General features: G+C 34.6%; 1 protein-coding gene across 4 annotated transcripts in view; it reads left to right on the top strand.

Annotated features, from left to right (window-relative positions):
* The window catches only part of how (protein held out wings), a 100,593-nt gene that overhangs the window by 81,377 nt on the left and 811 nt on the right, over window positions 1-18,405 (top strand). Inside the window, exons 5-7 of one of the 4 annotated variants that reach the window (XR_912931.1) lie at window positions 1,311-1,413; window positions 2,439-2,741; window positions 12,744-12,905. Coding sequence is in view for 2 of the 4 variants with exons in the window: in XM_011501525.1 (XP_011499827.1) it covers window positions 1,311-1,413; window positions 2,424-2,741; window positions 12,744-12,826 (504 nt within the window). In the remaining 2 variants the exon portion in view is untranslated. Of the gene's footprint in view, window positions 1-1,310; window positions 1,414-2,423; window positions 2,872-12,743; window positions 12,996-18,405 lie in introns of those variants that run through there. The other 3 variants (XR_912930.1, XM_011501525.1, XM_011501526.1) reach the window with 3 other exon arrangements.

Raw genomic sequence — 18,405 nt, 5'->3', positions numbered from 1 at the left:
ATAATAATAATAATAATAATAATAATAATAATAATAATAATAATAATAATAATAATAATAATAATAAGCATACGTTTAACGGATAGATTGGCGTCCGTGAGAGCGGTAAAAGCACCTGGAGTAAGGAGCGTATTGACGAAAGACATTGGATGTCGCTCTTGAGATCTAATCCCCCTTGCCACCCCTTCGATCGCCAACTCAAATTCCAGTTCGTTATTTATCGGTCGATAACAACCAAATTGTTCGCGATGCTCAATATTTATTCTCTTCCGTTCGTTATTCGTCCCCTTCTGTTTTCTATAATTTTTCTGCCTTTTTCGTGTTTTTTTTTTTTTTTTTTTTTTTTTTTTTTTTTTTTTAATGGAAATTAATCGTGTAAACGGTAACGACGTTGGGCAAGGAGCTTCCGCGCGGAATAGCAGCAACTTACTTTCGCTTTACGGATTAAATAAACAAAACAAAAAACAACGACGGCGACGACAAAAATATCGATCCGGCTTCTTGCCTTGCACAACAAGCAACGTCTTAAATCAATGGATTAACAACGTCAATGGAGAATACCGTCAAAGCCTCCGACAAACTACCAAGCCACTCGGGACTTCCCGATTGTCCTGCTGCCATTGTTCTCTCTCCCTCGGCCCCTCTTATCTTCCTCACTTTGCTTGTGAACACTAAGCGAAAAATAAGCGGGTGTCACGATCTGCCCGCAGCCGAGGATGGCACCAGGAGGTGGGCGACGGCAGCCCCGTACGATTCTCCAGCAAGTGAAACGCGAGCCCACGGGGCACGAGGACCTCCTACGAAGCGACAAATAGTTCGGTTAGATCAACGTTCGTGACTAATGTGTCCAGGCATTGCGGATGCCCGATCTTCCATAACGTCGGCTTGCCTCGCCTCCTGCAAAGCAGCGCGACTAAATCAATCTCGAGATAAACGCGACTTGGCTCGTTTGGCGCCTGCACGCTTTTTCCATTCCGGGGTTTGTCACTCCTCCTCCCCCCTCCCTCCTCCTGCCACCGCGGGTCACCCCGTCCACCCGTCACCCACTACACAATCCCCCACTCGTTCTCACGAGTATAGCCGGCGCTTGCTTATATTTTTATTACGCGGTACGTATCGTTTGAAGGCCGAGAGCGAGAGGAAAGTAGGATAAAAGAGGAAGAAGATTAGAGAATAGGATGAGAAGATAATAATAATCCGAGTCCTATTAAACTTCTTTGAATTATTAACACTTTTTCCCAAATTCATCCAAAGTGCAATCCTATTTGACCTTAATGCGACGTAATTTTGACGATAATGTGAAATTTCAGCAAGCCGACGGGGAAGATGAATTGAAGAAGAGGCAGTTGATGGAGCTGGCCATTATTAACGGAACCTACCGAGATTCCAACACCAAAGTAACCGCGGCTACAGGTAACATTGGTTATTGACTTGACGCTGTTAGTTTGTGTCTAATTTGAACTAACTCAGCCTGGAAATCTTATCGATTTAAAAATGTTATAACAACGAGACAATCTAAAAGAATGTCTTCCAAGCTCTACTTAGTTACTTCATACTTCCAACAGCACAATTATTAATAATGTGTTTCTCTATCGTGTGCTCTCATTTGAACTAAAAAGAAACGAAAAGTCTAATTGACGTTAAGTCACAAATTAATAGTATGCATAGAGTCAAGATTTTCCTTTAATCAGTAATAACAAATATATTTTCTCTTTATTTTTCTTCTAAAAATTGATTGTTTAATACTCGCTGTAAAGACAAAACAAAAACAAAAACAAAAATAATATATGATAAAAAATTGCAATAATTTCATAGTTTTAGCGTAAGAGTAAGTGAAGGTCTTCGGGAGGATCATCGTTTCATCGACTGAGTGTAACTTCCCCCCCCCCCCCCCTCGGCCGTGCACATCAAACACCTTTAACGTCAAATTACAATTACTTCCGCGATCTCCGCTGTCAAAATTCAATAACTACTATAAACCGATCGTTGTCTTCTTGAAAAACCAAAAACAAAAACAAAATAAGAACAACAACAACAAAAAATGTTGAAAAATGGTGTTGAGCGATAAGCAGCACAGTAAGTCACTTAACGTCACGCTAAAACATCATTACACGAAAAATCTTTGCGCATTCTCTTCGGCAATTCCAAGTCTTTGTCAAGTAAGAGTACCCCGGCATCTCATTACGGCACAGATTAATCATATTCGAGTGCTCGCTGCCAATGATCTGAACTTGCAAAGCTTGCGACGGCATGCGAACTGGCCCCGAGAAGCTTAATGCTTAAAGAAAAGCTCAGTCGTGGGATAAAATGAACCGTCCCCGAAGACCACGATCAAGTAGACACAAACTAACGATTATCTTGGCTAACAACCACGCGGGCGCTCAGTGCCCGGACCTCGAGCCCAGCAGTACGATTCATCCTAGCCTTTGACATTGCAGCCTGCGACGAGGAATGGCGACGCGTGGCCGTGGCAGCAGCCGAGACTCAGCGGCTGCTTCCCGGTCTTGGCACTCCAATGAGGACCCCGAGCGCACCCCTGGGCGCGCCCCTTATCCTCTCCCCAAGGATATCCGTCCCAACGACCGCGGCCTCGCTCCTCAACGGCTCCGGGCCCCCGGGTTCCCTGCTATCCGCGGGCGATCCTCACGGCCTCATCTACGCCCCCTACGCGGACTACGCCAATTACGCAGCCCTCGCCAGCTCGCCCTTGCTCACCGAGTACACCACGGCTGACCATTCTGGTGGGTTGTTTGCTCGCTGACGCTGAGAGAAAGAGTCGCGCGCCTTCGACATCTCCATTACTCTCCGCTCTTACGTCTCTTGCTGGCCCTGTTGCTCTCGTTCTTGTTATCATTATTACTGTTGATGCTGTTGTTGTTGTTGTTGTCGTCGTCGTCCTCGTGGTCGTCCTTGTTGTTGTTGTTAATGATGATGAAGCTGCTGCTGTTGCTGCGGTGTTGTTGTTGTTGTTAACGTCGTCGTCGATATTGTATAATGATGGCCGCGACGACGACAAAAACAATGACAACAATGACAACAACGACGACGACGACGACGACGACGACGACGACGACGACGACGACGACGACGACGACGACGACGACGACGACGACGACGACGACGACGACGACGACGACGACGACGACGACGACGACGACGACGACGACGACGACGACGACGACGACGACGACGACGACGACGACGACGACGACGACGACGACGACGACGACGACGACGACGACGACGACGACGACGACGACGACGACGACGACGACGACGACGACGACGACGACGACGACGACGACGACGACGACGACGACGACGACGACGACGACGACGACGACGACGACGACGACGACGACGACGACGACGACGACGACGACGACGACGACGACGACGACGACGACGACGACGACGACGACGACGACGACGACGACGACGACGACGACGACGACGACGACGACGACGACGACGACGACGACGACGACGACGACGACGACGACGACGACGACGACGACGACGACGACGACGACGACGACGACGACGACGACGACGACGACGACGACGACGACGACGACGACGACGACGACGACGACGACGACGACGACGACAATGACGATGATGATGTTGATGATGATGGTGATAGTGATAGTGATGATATAGATTGTCGATGTTTATGCCATCGCCATCACCACATCTTTCTCGTACGCCTATACTATTTATACTTATTATAGATTATTATTTCTAATGATATACAGTAGGATGCGGCCGATTGTAACTCTTCGCTTTAAAACTGATAAATAATTTAACAACACCAGTGTGACTTTGATTAGATTACACTAGTAATTAATAGAGTTTCGAATAATCGGTAAAAATACACAAAAAGTACTGTTTAACAAGTTCTGCTGTATATCATTAATGAAAGTAACGCGTATACATCTCGTCGTAGTCGTCGTCCTCGTCATCGACGTCACTATCGACGTCGTCGTCATCGTCGTCGTCGTAGTCATCGTCGTCGTAGTCGTCGTCGTCGTCATCGTCGTCATCGTCGTCGTCATCTTCGTCGTTATCGTGCGGCCATTGGCGCATTAGATTTAAGACTTTCGTATTACTCTCTGAATTGCTTGGCACTTTCGTTCTAGAGCTTCGCGATCTCATTCTTCTAGCTTTTATTATTTTGAAAAATTTATGAAAGCATAGAGTGAGACTGGTAGGAGCAATTGTGCAATGTCGAGATCGCAAGTACAATGAAAATAATTAATCACGCGTTTTTAATTAATTAAATAGAGAAATTGAACTCTATTTGAAAATTAATAAAAATAGGGAAGGCGAACATTTTACTATTATTTTATGGATATTTCTAACAAAATCGACGTTTTTTCCCCCTTAAAAACAAAATTTGATTTTTTCATTGCACCATTGAAAGCTCTAGTATTTCTTTTAGCGGAGTATACATCGTAAATATCTTTTGTCATAAACATTTTGTAAAAGCCATTTTAAAGTATCGTTAAAATACTTTTACATACATCAGCGGCCAAACGAACCGCGATATTTTCAATCTAATTATTTCAATTCGTTTAATCATCATCTTATTCTATTATTCAATCATTTTCATTTATAAAAATATATTTATTAATATATTAAAATACATTTATAAAGATTTGGGCGTGAAAGAATGAGTTGACATTGAACTGGCCAACTGCGATCGAACGGCTTATCGTACAAGTAATTCAGAGAGCTTACATTTATTATTTTTTTTTTCTTTCAATCTATCGTTCTCTATTCGTCTATTATTTTAGCCCTACTATCTTTTGTTCTTTCACATTCTATATATTTTTTTAAGAATCTAGAAGTGAATAAAGCGCGAAGTTTATTTGACAATATTGTTTTTCGCATAAACTTCACCTTACGCTTTATTTCGAGAGATGAATTAATTGCGTCTGCATTGAAAAAGTACACCGCAAATCGAATTGGATCCCCAATGCAAGTGCATTTCCCTTTCAAACGGAATGAAAATAAAAAAAATTTTAAAACAAAAAATGCAAAAAAAAAAACAAAACAAAACAATTCGACTGTTTTAAATAAGTTTTGTAAGAGTATATTAAGATGATTAAGTTAATTTAGATAGATTTTATATTGGACATATAGTTTTTATGTAATAGCAATTGATTTTACGTGTACTGATTTTCAATGTACACTACCGCACGTTTCAAACTATGCACGTGAGACTTGCTCCTCGAAAGGTTAATAACAACAACAGCAACAACAACAACAACAACAACAACAACAACAACAACAAATATATGTGTGTGTGTGTGTGTGTGTGTGTGTGTGTGTGTGTGTGTGTGTGTGTGTGTGTGTTCACTTATGTAGATTGGAGCGGAATCATATCGTACTATATATCTTTAAATAATTTTAGAATTTTATTTTATTTTTTGCTTGGCAAACGGAAGGAAATGACGCTGAAAAAAAAAAGGGCAGGTGGAAAATTGACTAAATGATTCGTAATTTTTATATTATTTTAGCAGCTTCGATTTTATTATCGATCGTTTAGTGCCATTATCTTCTTACTTGGTGAGAATTTCGCCAAACGTCAATTTTGTTCGCAATCGTTGATGTTAAAGAGCAGACAAATATATCCGCGCTTTACTCGAAGCCGTGAGCGACGGAAACGTTCGACGAGATTCTTATTAATAGCGATCGAAAGCTGGCAGATATAATACATAGTAATATATTATACGCATATACATAGATAAGAGTGGAAAGTTAGTTACGTATTAATGATAGTATCGCGTCGTTATAATCCAGTTGATTATAAGACGCAGGCAGGTAGAATAGGATGATGTAGGCATCGTTCGCTCGTCGCCAAGAACCTCGCCTTTAATTCTTGAATTCGTGACGATGAAAATCCGAATGATGCTCGTCAGTATTGAAGCAAAAGCCACAAGCGCATGCCCGTGTGGATTCCAAGGGAAGTTCGACGCTTTGATCGTGCGATGGCCATATCGAGGAACTTCGGTATGCGAATGAAGTATCGAAGTTGACGGGCTTATGCGAACTTATTCATATCAGAGCTCGAGTTATGCCGAAGTAAAAACATAAACAAAAACAAAGACAAAAAACAATACTAAATAAAACAAAAAACAAAAAACAAAATGAAGAAAAAAGAATGAGCGAAGGGGGAACCGAAGCTAGTAGGCGTCGTCCGGGGAGCGCGCAATAATAGCTGAATCAGTCAATTACTAGTCGCTGTTCGTCAGTTTTGAGTTTTAGCGTTGCACTGCATAACACGTACACATTCAATACACAGACGTCACACACTTTCACTTGCGCGTGTTACGTTATTAGTGTACGTATACGTACGTACTAACGCGAATTCGCCACGTGCGTTGAAGGATCGCACGTTGTCTTTTCGTTAAAGTGGATCGATGCAAAAGGCACAAAGGCCATTGACAAACGTACATTTGCCCATGCGTTCGAGCTATTATTATTGGAATATGAAACAAATTACTCAATTTATTCATTCGGTTGTACGTACAGTCTATTCAGTGACACAGTATTTCTTTAAAGCACAAACTTTTTTATTTCTTATTTTTTTTATTTCAAGTAGTTGTTTTTACCAGCGGCGCAGCAATGTAATTCGATCTTATGACTACAGCTATATTCTTTTTGCGAATAAGAAATGAGTAATAATTTTTGTAAGCGATTTACAAAAATAATAACAAAAGAAAAAGAAAGGAAAAAAAAATGCGATAGAGCGATATTATGACTACAAAAATTCAATACATGACAATCATGTCTTTAGTTGAGTTTGAGTTTGAGTTTACAAAATCATTTCTAATATCTCGCATTTTCTTTTTTGCAATTCAATTTTTGCATAAGAGCTACTAGTCTAAAGTCTTTTCTGAATTTCAAAAAATTTTCATATTAACCTTGAAATGCATAAAATATAGGGACGCTGAGGCAGAATAAAGGCAAAGTTATAAATACGACAGTCGTATATTATAATTTTTCTATTCAATAAAGGCAATCGGTAATCGATTGAAACATAAAGACACGTCTTTCAAACAGCCCAAGTTAAAAGGTTTAGACATTAAATCCTTTATTTATTTTATTCGATAATGCAACTATTTAAGCATATAAAAGTCAAATTTTTCCTTTATAAGGAAAACATATTTTTATAAGTGTATTGTGCGTTAAAACGCTAGAGTACGCATTAATTCTACTTATAAAGTACGGTAATGTTATTTATTCGATGTTATCTATACGAAAGTTAGATATAATCGATTACCGATTGAGGGATAAGATTTTGCATTAACAAGTATCAAAAATGGTTATATTTCGGTGTATTATGCATTAATGCGTTTAGAAACTTATATAAAAAATATATGGTCGGCTGTTTTGATACGCATAAGGATATAATTATATCTTATTAAAACATTATTTTATAAAGAAGGAAAATATAATTGTAGTGACAATTTAAAAGTGTGCAATATTAAACAAATTTATTAAAGTCATACGTAATTACAGTATATAGTACAATTAAAAATACTCTGAATGAGACGTCAAAAATATGCAAATATCTCATAACAAAATAAAAAAAGTATATATATATATATATATAAATGAATGACAATTTTTAAGTTTTGAAATTGTATGAAAAAAAAAAATTAAAAAATAATAGTATTGAATCGATAACCAAGTATCGGAAATTTTTTTTTTTATATATATATATATATATATATATATATATATTATTACACTTTTATTAAATTCGTACGTTAATCACTTTAATTCTTGAAATTTTCAAACGTAGGTTGTGTGTGCGTGTTTGTGCGTGTTTTGTACGTGTGCGTGTGAGTGTGCGTGTGCATGTGCGTGTGCGTGTGCGTGTGTGGGAGAGATAGGGGGAGAGTACGCAAAGTAAGTCTATCCGTCAAACGGTAGCAGCGGCAGCGCGCAGTTTTTAGAACTTTATTAGTCACACGCAAGAGTCAGGTCGAGTTTTAAATTTAGAAACGCGTCGACAGTCGTGCAAGAGTCGGCCATCAAAACGTTAGGAGATACGGGCGCCTAGAAAAGAGAAAGAATATATTTTTTCGTCTCTTCGTACGTGACTCTCGCTCTTTTTTTTGTATCTTACTTTTCTTGACTATTCTTATTACTGTAACTGCATCGATTTTCAAATTGTAAATATATTATTGAGATGTGGATGAATTTATCCAGCATGAACAATGACGATTATTAGGAGACAATTTTTAAAAAAAATTCGAAATCCTTTCGACAAGTTATGCTTATTACAAATCAACTTATTTAGCGTACGCGGTTTTTCAATTCAAATTACTAATTGTCGATGATATATTGTTTTTTGTTCGGCAGAGTTAATCATTATTATTTAAAAGTCGTACATTTCTTTATTTGTACATTTGAGAATCGGGATTAGGAAGTTGAAGAGGTAGTCAAATTAAAAAAGAAAAGGAATGTGCCTAATTCACTTGCTGTGGAGATTTGATGATAGGCGGATTCACGTTTTCATACGTCATTATTATCCATATTATTGCTATCTGGCATATGCTTATTAAAATTATTAATCACCTTACTATTTACGTTATTATTACTATTATTACTATTATTACTATCATTATTATTATTATCATCATTATTATTATTATTATTATCGTTTTTATTTTTATTACTATTGTTCTTTGCAAACGAAGTATCCAGTTACCCACGATGAATTTGCACGCGTGCCCGTTTTCGCCCTGAAAACGATGAAGTTGCCTCTGTTTTTATCTTTTACAATTTTACCGTAGATCTAAAAATATGAGCGCCGCGTTTCTCGAAATAGTAACTAACGTCTCATCGATACGATTATACGCCGGCTGGAGAAAAATCCTAAAGAAATATAATTCAGCATTAAGATCTTAGCTCTAAATTATTTGTACGTGATGTTATTAAGTATACAGAAGTCAGTGGATAATTCTCACTTCTATTTCTTCATCTTTATCTTACTTTTTCTTTTTAATGTTTTTATGTTTCACGTCAAAGGCACAATTAATATGGCTTGTAATTTATAAATTCGTTATTCACCTGAATTGAAAATAGAAGCTCATAGGAATAGGAATTTGCTTGGAGTAACGAATAATTATTAGATACATTTGATTAGTATTAAACCATTTGAATTTTCATTTATTTAACAAAAAAAATTTATAATATTCAAGCCAATAATGTGCTTCTTTTTTTTGTTTTTTTTTTTCTTCAAAATGCCTGTAATATTTTTCCAGCCTGTGCATAAAGTGAAAGACGTAATCATTAAACAGTCTGAGTTAAGAAATAATGTAACGGATTCGATGGTTATTTCAACGATTTTTTTAGGGCAAAACGACTACAACGTGCATCACTCAATGCAATAATCAAAGGCCATTCATAATTGTTATAGATTTAATTATACGTAATATCAATATAGTATAATTTAGTTATGAAATGCATATTATATTAATTTAAAAAAATAACGCAAAATTGTGTGCGCAAGTATACTATATATTCGTATATTTATATAAACAAATAAATGAGATATATAATTAAAATAAGAGATATACTTTAGTTAAAAGAGATTAGATTATATTGAGACTTTTGTTTGTCCGTAAACTTAGATAAACTTAGATGCGTAAGTGAATCGGGATATGAAAAGCTCAACTATTGATATTGTTAGAAATTAATCGATATTTGTACTCCCAATTAAAAAAACATTGTCTTGTGTTATTCGCGAAATAATTACACATACATCTTAATTTTAATTTTGGATTTTCTTCTTTTCTAATCATAGTATTAATAATTTTTGCTCGTCTTAATCGGTGATGGTTTTAATGTAACTTTTTCATATTTTGCATTCGTCAATTTTGTTTCACTTCCATTAACTCAATTATTAATTCACTTGAGAAATATACTACGTTTTGTTCTATTCCTGTTTTTGATAATTTCTTTTTTTTTTTTTTTATTTTTTTATTTTTTATTTTATTTTATTAAAGGCACAACTCTAAAATAAAAAACGATAATTTAACGAAGATTTTGAGTAGAGGTTCTTTTACTAGAGGCAATCAATAATCTAAAAATAAATAAAGAATGTTGCAAGTGACACTAGAATCCGTAGCTAAGATATAAAAGAGATTATCCCTAGGGTTGAAAAAATGTTGAGGAATAACAATAAAATGCGACTAAAACAACGACTACTAACAAAGCATAGCACATCGGTCTGCCTCTTTTACGTTACAAACTTACTTAAATTCACAGGACTCGTTTCATAGTCTTCTAATATTATATATTACAATTTATTTTTCGCGATTAATAATTTTTTTGCCAAATAATCCAATACACGCTGATTCTTTTTCTATTTATCCTGTAACCTTCGCTCATCCTAAATGATTCCGTTTTATTATATTAAAGGTATACTAATACTTTGAAAATTAAAACAATTTATAACTAATCAACTATTTATTTAAACAGGTAGGTGTGTGTTTGTGTGTGTGTGTGTGTGTGTGTGTGTGTGTATTTATATATATGTGTATATATATACACATATGCATATACATACTTTTGTAGGTAACGTATTATTTCGGTTATTAAAATATTAATTGCAAGTAGTTTTGAAAAAGATAGAGTGACAGATGTTTTTATTCGATTTATATGTGCATATAGATTGCTTTAAAATTAAAATCGAATTATGTTTTTTTCTTAGATTTTATTCTTGAATCGCAAGGATAGTGGCTTAGCTTAAAAAATTATTCGCTTTTTATATAAATCGAATGCATTTGATACCTTAATAATACATTTTACCAAAAATAATATAAAAAAAATGAAATATATTTTTGTTATCGCGAAATAATAATATGCGAAAGATTTTCTCGCATGATTATATTAGTGTAGATAAGAATAACTGGTAAGCAGATAGGAAGATAGATATATGTACATATATCAAAGACGAAGAAAAAAGACGAGAATCGCGTAGGAGTTGTTTTATTCCGTTTTTGCGTGTCTGCGTACTCAGACAAGAAATAACAACTTAAATAGAAAACTATACGGTATAAGAAAGTAATAACATAAAGAATAAAACGCGCAAAACGCACGCCCAGGGACCAAACTTTATTGATTATAAAATTGTTTTCGGAACTAATGGTTCTAGCGTATACTTGCCGATATCGTGCTCCCGCTCAAAAATTCGAACGTTAGACTTTAGCGATCCACCACGGATAAACTAGAAATTGTTAACAATATTTGGTTATCTACTGTAAAACGATGCTTCAATAATTTTATAATTAAAAAAGAACATAAAGACTCGATATTATAAAGCTTTGTGTGACGGCATTTTTACTTGGAAAGTGCGTTAGTTTTACACTATATAAGCGTAATTTCAATGTAATACTGTTGTTTATCGCGGATAGTGGCATTTTAAATTATTCTTTTTTTACAATTTTCTTACATACCGTGAAATATCTGTGGATTCAAGAAATGCCGATTTTGTGATCGAGAGCCCGTGGACATTGGTAGAAATTGGTGGAAATTGAGAGAGAGAGAGAAAGAAGAGAAAAGAGAAAAGAGAAAAGAGAAGGGCGTATTGTAAGTGCAATTTATGTATATTATTATTTTTTACGGTCATTTAATTTTACTGATATATATATATATATATATATATATATATATATAACAGACACTTCCGCCTCTATACGCAAACTTAATGGCGCGAATAGAGATATTGAGTTTTATTCTAATCGACGTATGTAAATTTCGAGTAGATATGTAGCAGCATAAACATGACTTTCTCTCGATAAATGATTAAAATTATACATACACGTGTGTCTGTCTCTGTATCTGTGTGTGGGTTGGTGTGTGTGTGTGTGTGTGTGTGTGTGTGTGTGCGTGCGTGCGTGCGTGCGTGCTCGCGCGCGCGCGTGTATTAAATGTATGGGTGTATGTATATCTAATGTTCATCATTACTTATTAATTAATAGTTGGTAGTATGCGTTTATGTTTTTAAACAAATTTTAACTTATTTTTATGTTTTTTTTTCCATCGAACATGAGTATATACGCGAAAACTCAACCACCATTCGCACATACATATTAAATAAAGACAGACGTAAGCGCGCCCGCGATACTATACACTCAAAAGATTCAGCTATAAATGCTCAGAACACTCATTTTAGGAAAAGATTGAGGTTATATTTTATTTATTATTTTTTTGCTTTATATCAATTAAGAATCGACTTTAAAATATATAAGCCCGTCGCCATATATAATTGGGTGAGAAGACTCGTAAAATGTAAACATAGTTATAAGAACGGCATTAGTGTCCAAGTCTAGCGGAGGAGAAATTTTTTCGATAAAAATATCGAGCTAACATTACACAATTGTATTTCATAAGTATTTTAGCATATAAGTCGCAAGAAACCGCCATACTCTTACTTAACTATCAATATTAATATAATACATGTGCGTATGCATACATAATGTCTAATAAGCGTAAGTATGAGAGTCTCGTAAAGGACGAGCACCTCCGCCCCTCCCCCAGCTCCCCGCGGGTGGACGTGATGGTGTCGGTCGCGGCATTGTGGTCCCCGGCGACGCGAGGAGGCGAGGGGAGGGCCCTGGTCCAGGGAGCCTCATCGCGGAGAGAGGAAGTCCGCACGCGCACGCGCCCACCTCCCCATCTCCCCAATTGTGATCGTATGTGTGTTTTCCGGCGAACAGGTGCGGCAGCCGCTGCGAAGCAGCGCAGGCACTTCGGCCAGATTCGGCAGCACCCTTATCAGAGGGCCGGCGCTCTATCGTGAGCGGGCCACCGCGGGGGACACGTGAGCGCGCCCCGGTAAATCCATTTTTACCGGCGCGAAGCGCGAGCCCGCGGTACAGGTTAGTTCTCTTATCTTGAAAATCATTCATTTAACCTGTTCACCCTCCTCAGAGCCCCCTAGCTCCTGGAACCCCATCATCTACTCTCGCGCACACACACACACACACACACAGACAGATAGTCACGGAAAGTCCAACCCAACCTAATCCAATTCACATACGAAGACGCATACGCACACGTAACCTGATGGAAGGAGGAAAGTTTGACGACGATTTTCCAGTGGATTGAGCATGAAGATGGGACTCGAGGCCTCTATTTACCCGTTTCCCACTTCGCCTCAACATTTAGAAAATCATCGATAAACATATCCACTTTTAATTATTATTATTGAATTTTATATTCATTATTATTATTATTATTATTATTATTATTATTATTATTATTATTATTGTTGTTATTATGATTTTCTCTTCATATTTTGCACAGATTTATTTATTACAGTCATGTTTTTATTATTATTTTTCTTAATTAAGCGAATGTGCATATGTATACACACACACACACGCGCGCGCGCGCGCGCGCATACCACGCACATACATACATACATACATGCAGATATGTGCGAAACTATGCACATATGTACGTACACATGCCCATGCATATGTACGAACACATGCACATGCATATGTATATATATATATATATATATATACATGCGTATATATTTTTTTACATTTTTTTTCCTCTCTAAAGTTTCCTGTATAATGTAATGTTTATTAAAAACACCCATTTTTCATTATGTACACGCAAGTTGCGTTTATGTATACATTACCATACGTACATAGATATTGCCTTTATATATTAATTTTTTTGTTTATGACGTTTTATACGAAACGTACGGCATTCTCCAAAATTATTAACAAGGATTTAATTTTTATAGTAATGAATCTTGAAAAACGTTACGTTGTAAAAGAATTTTTCATGCGCAAACTAGTAGTGTCCTTGTGTAGCTTAAGATCATTTCGAAAAATCATTTAACGACGATAAAAAGAAAACTTATTTATTTAAACCGAAGTTAACATTGGTTGTTATAATGTGTTAAGAATAACTATTATATAATTACTCTTATTATCAATTATTTCGAATTACGCAGCAATATAATAGCTTTCATAGATCTTTCGATCATTCGTCGCTGAAACATTTTGAATATAATAGGGAGAGTCAGTAAGAAATAACGGGAATGTTGTGCGTCTATCGTAGTTTTGTGTACCTGACGCTAAATCTTTTTATCCCTCTCGTTTTCTTTTCTGGATAGCCTTTTCTCGTATTTCGAGAAATCCGACCCTAATGTATAAACTGTTAATTCGCGAACGGCACAGTTGCCCCTCACTTTAAAATACTCGAAATAAAAAAAAATAAAAAAAAAAATGCGGTGACGCGCATTAAGCAACATTAAGCGGCCGTAGGTAGTTAGAAAGACCTCAGAGTCTTGGAATTTGCTCGATTCATCTTTGTGAGTTGTTTTTTTTTTAATTTGACACGGATTCAAAAAGATTTAAATAAATGAAAAAAAAAGAAGAAAAAATCATGTGCGACATGATTGGGTGCGCACCTCCCCGGTATACATATTTTTTGTTCATCTCACATTTAGACAACATTAAAAAAAAAATTCTTTTACAAATAAAAAATTGAAATCATCAAAATTCGAATTTCATGAATATGTCTGCTCGTGTATGTGCATACATTAATGTGTACTTTACACTCGATTACATTCAATTGTTAATGACAAGGCGAAGGTGAGTCAGGGGCAGCGTGTTGTCTGCGTGCGCGTGTCGATTCTGTCAATGATAATAAATGATAACGGAATACGAACATGAAATAATAAATAAAGTGAAAACGAATTTTAGAGAGTATAATAGAAGAATTTATCGCAAATTCGAGATGACCCTCATGGTATCTCTGGTGCTTAAATAATGTTCATATGCATATTTGCGCGTACGTAACGTCGAGCACGCATATGTGCATATGTGACGTACACAAAAAAAATAAAAAATAGTTGTTTCATTATTCATTTTTTCTTTCCCTCCAAAACGTATTTAACGTTTTCATTTCGACAAAATTTATAAAAAAGAAAAAAAATATACATATAATTTATAATTATTATTATTATTTACGATTATGATTATTATTATGATTATTACGATAAATATTACACTTGTAGGCTCTCTTTTTCGTCTCATACAATTATACCTTCCTCCGCCCCCACGAAAATATTTTTTCTCGGCGACTTGTGCCTGTGGAACACTTATTTTATTCTTATACTTAAAAAAAAATTATATTTATATATATATACACATATGTATTTAAATGATTATATATATATATATATAATCATATAAATATACATGCAAACATATATATATATACACACACATGTGTATTTAAATGATAATTTATATATATAATCATATAAATATACATGCAAACATATATATATACACACACAGACGTATATAGTAAACGTTAATATTATACATATATTATATACATATGGAAAAATTACGTCGATGTTAAACTTCCATTCAAATTTGTTTGTATATAGATTGATTATGCGCCTACCAGTTATACACGTATAAAGTAAAAAATGAAAAATAAACTATTTATATGAAAAAAGTACAAAAATCAATGAAAAAATGTTTTATTTATTTGCATCACTTCCATCATTCCGGTTATAAAGACATAAAAAAAAAAAAAAAGACAAAAAGTTAGGAAAGTATGGGTGGCAACGCGTCGCGTTCTTATTTTTACTATAAATGTGAAAAAAATTAAGAAACGAAATATCCTAAAATTACAACTTTATTGAGATATTAGGAAACGTCGGGTCGAACGTGCCGAAGCTGCTCGCGAAAAAAATTTGCTCAAAATGCCGTCCAACCCTTTGCATATATTAATTATTAATTCATTAATATAATTATGAATCAATTTCATTGAAAATTGTTCTCACCATGTATTTTCTTTTTAATATTATTTCGTTCCATGTTCCCATCTCTACAGTAACAATTCTTTCTTAAAATCTCCTATGTAAAATAATGATTATTTTAGCTTAATTATGTTCTAAATTATTAAATGGAAGAAGGACAATAAAACTAATATTAAGAAAGTTTTGAATAACAAAAAATTATCCTATAAAAATAATACGATAGTCGATGAAACAATTTATACTCATTATTTTCAACATATTATCCTGACATTTCTCTATAGTAAATTCAATTTGCTTTCAGTTCAAAGCGAAAGAGAACGAAATTTTGTTAGACAGAACAATATTGAAATTGTACTTTACTTCAATTTCACTAACAAATATGCAAGTAGTTATCACGAATAATCTCTTTTCGATCACTAAATTTACATGCGATACACACATTTTCATTATTTTTTGTAAACATTTTATCGGTAAAAAAAAAAAAAAGAAAAAAAAATAAAATAAAGAATGTTTTCGATCGCCCTTTTTTCTATTAATCATTAGACGCAAAAACATCCATCTTCATAGATCCGCACAGCAGCACCATTTTCTTTTCTTTTTAATTTAACTAACAAAAATGCTCCACATGGCCAAGTTGAGTCTAACTTTGATTAATTTTTTTTCTCACTCACTCGCGAGAAAATTCAGAGAACGTCGACCCGCATTCATACACACGTATATACAGATGCATGTGTATATATACATAAACACTCAATGAAATGTGAATCATTTCTTCATTATTAACTATCGATTTTTTGGATATAATATTTGATAGATTAACCACGTTAATGTATATATGCGTGTGCGACTATCTCTCACTTTTTTTTTTTCTTCAATTTTTAATACTGTAAAATAATATTATTTACCATATAATTTATTCGTATATAATAACGATGCTTCTGACATGCCTGGAATATACTTCTTTTTTTGTAATCGATTGACAACACCGATTTAATATTATTTTTTCGAATTACAACTAAAAAACAAAGCCTCTTTGACACACCCGCTTGCTGGGATATTTTTACATTTATTAATAAGAAAACAGACTTTTAATAATCTACACTTTTTAATCATCAACTATATATTTATAATCTGTACTATCGGTAATTTTTCATCATTAATAATCAAAACACACATTGACCTTTTTTATCTTTTTTTTTTTATAACATTTTATTTTTAAACACACGCGCGCACACACACGCACACGCACACACACACACATATATATATAACAAAGTACTAGCACCTTAATATAATGTTATAATATGTATATGAGGTCTTCTGGTGGCTGGTGTGCACCCAAGCTGCGCCGGAAATTTATAAGCGCGATTGTTCTTACTTCATTCTCTTCCATATTCGTTTAATAATAATAATAATATTGTCTGTTTGTTAATTTTCTCATCGTTAATTAATTTATTTTAATTCAATATTCAAATCTTGTTTTGTCTATTACTTGTGTAACCATTAAGCAAAGTATTTTCAAAGATTTGTGACGGGCCTTATCGTGTACGAAATGACCAGATCATCAATTTAATTGAGACTAATAACATTTTTAATTAAATAAAAAATATCGTATGAGCTGATATTAATTAGAATTACTAACAACAAGTAAAACGAAATCTTTTCATGAATTCTTTGATAATGTGATCGGTAGCTTTTTTTCATATTAAAAGTTTTTTTAATCGTTAGTTTACTTGACTCTTCTTCTACATTTTAATTAAAAGACATCGAATGCAACTATCAACATTTTCCAACTGCAACTTTCATTTTTTTTTTTTTTTTTTTTTTCTTCACATAATTTAAATTAACTGCTCAGTTATACTTAACGCGTCGACACATTTATGAAATAAATGTTTTCAATAACTAATTCCCGAGTGAATCATTTATGAGGAAGGGTACACGAGTCACATATAATATGAAAATAATAAAAAAAAAATTACGTCAATAAAAATTGAAAGTAATCACTGATCTCCTTGTTAACAAAAGGCACAGGATTTTTTTTTTTGTTTTTTTTTTTTTTCAAATTCAATTCATTATTTAGTCATTTTAAGAACTATCACAAGTCAATAACAATATCGTTTTACGTATGTGATGATTCAAACGCTTCAGACTAATCATTGTTATACTTACATTTGACATTTCTCTCGATGAATAAAGGAAATAAAGATCAAAAAGTGCAAAGCGACGCTCGATTTCTCGCACAATTAATATACTGGAAAATAACAAAAGTAACAAACGTAGAGAACTAACATTGACGAATTGTTCACCAACCACACTTTTGTAAAGCAAAATTATTATCTGTAATTAATGATAGTTTGCTTCATTACGATCATGATTTACAATTTTAAAAGATATTTATTATAATGTTTAACGAATTGTAGGGCATCGCTTTGTACTATTTACTAAATATTTAAAATACCAACAAAGTATGAAATGTGGATTCCCGTTGCTTTCGACGACAATTTTCCCAAATATAATCGACATGGCTTGAAAAGTTTCGATAATCGCACTATGGAATTAAAGTCACATTAAGGCATATC

Source organism: Ceratosolen solmsi, unplaced genomic scaffold (assembly GCF_000503995.2).
Source record: "Ceratosolen solmsi marchali unplaced genomic scaffold, CerSol_1.0 scaffold28, whole genome shotgun sequence".
Lineage (NCBI taxonomy): Eukaryota > Metazoa > Arthropoda > Insecta > Hymenoptera > Agaonidae > Ceratosolen > Ceratosolen solmsi.
Note: the sequence above shows the minus strand (reverse complement) of the source record. Positions and strands in the feature narration are given on the sequence as shown.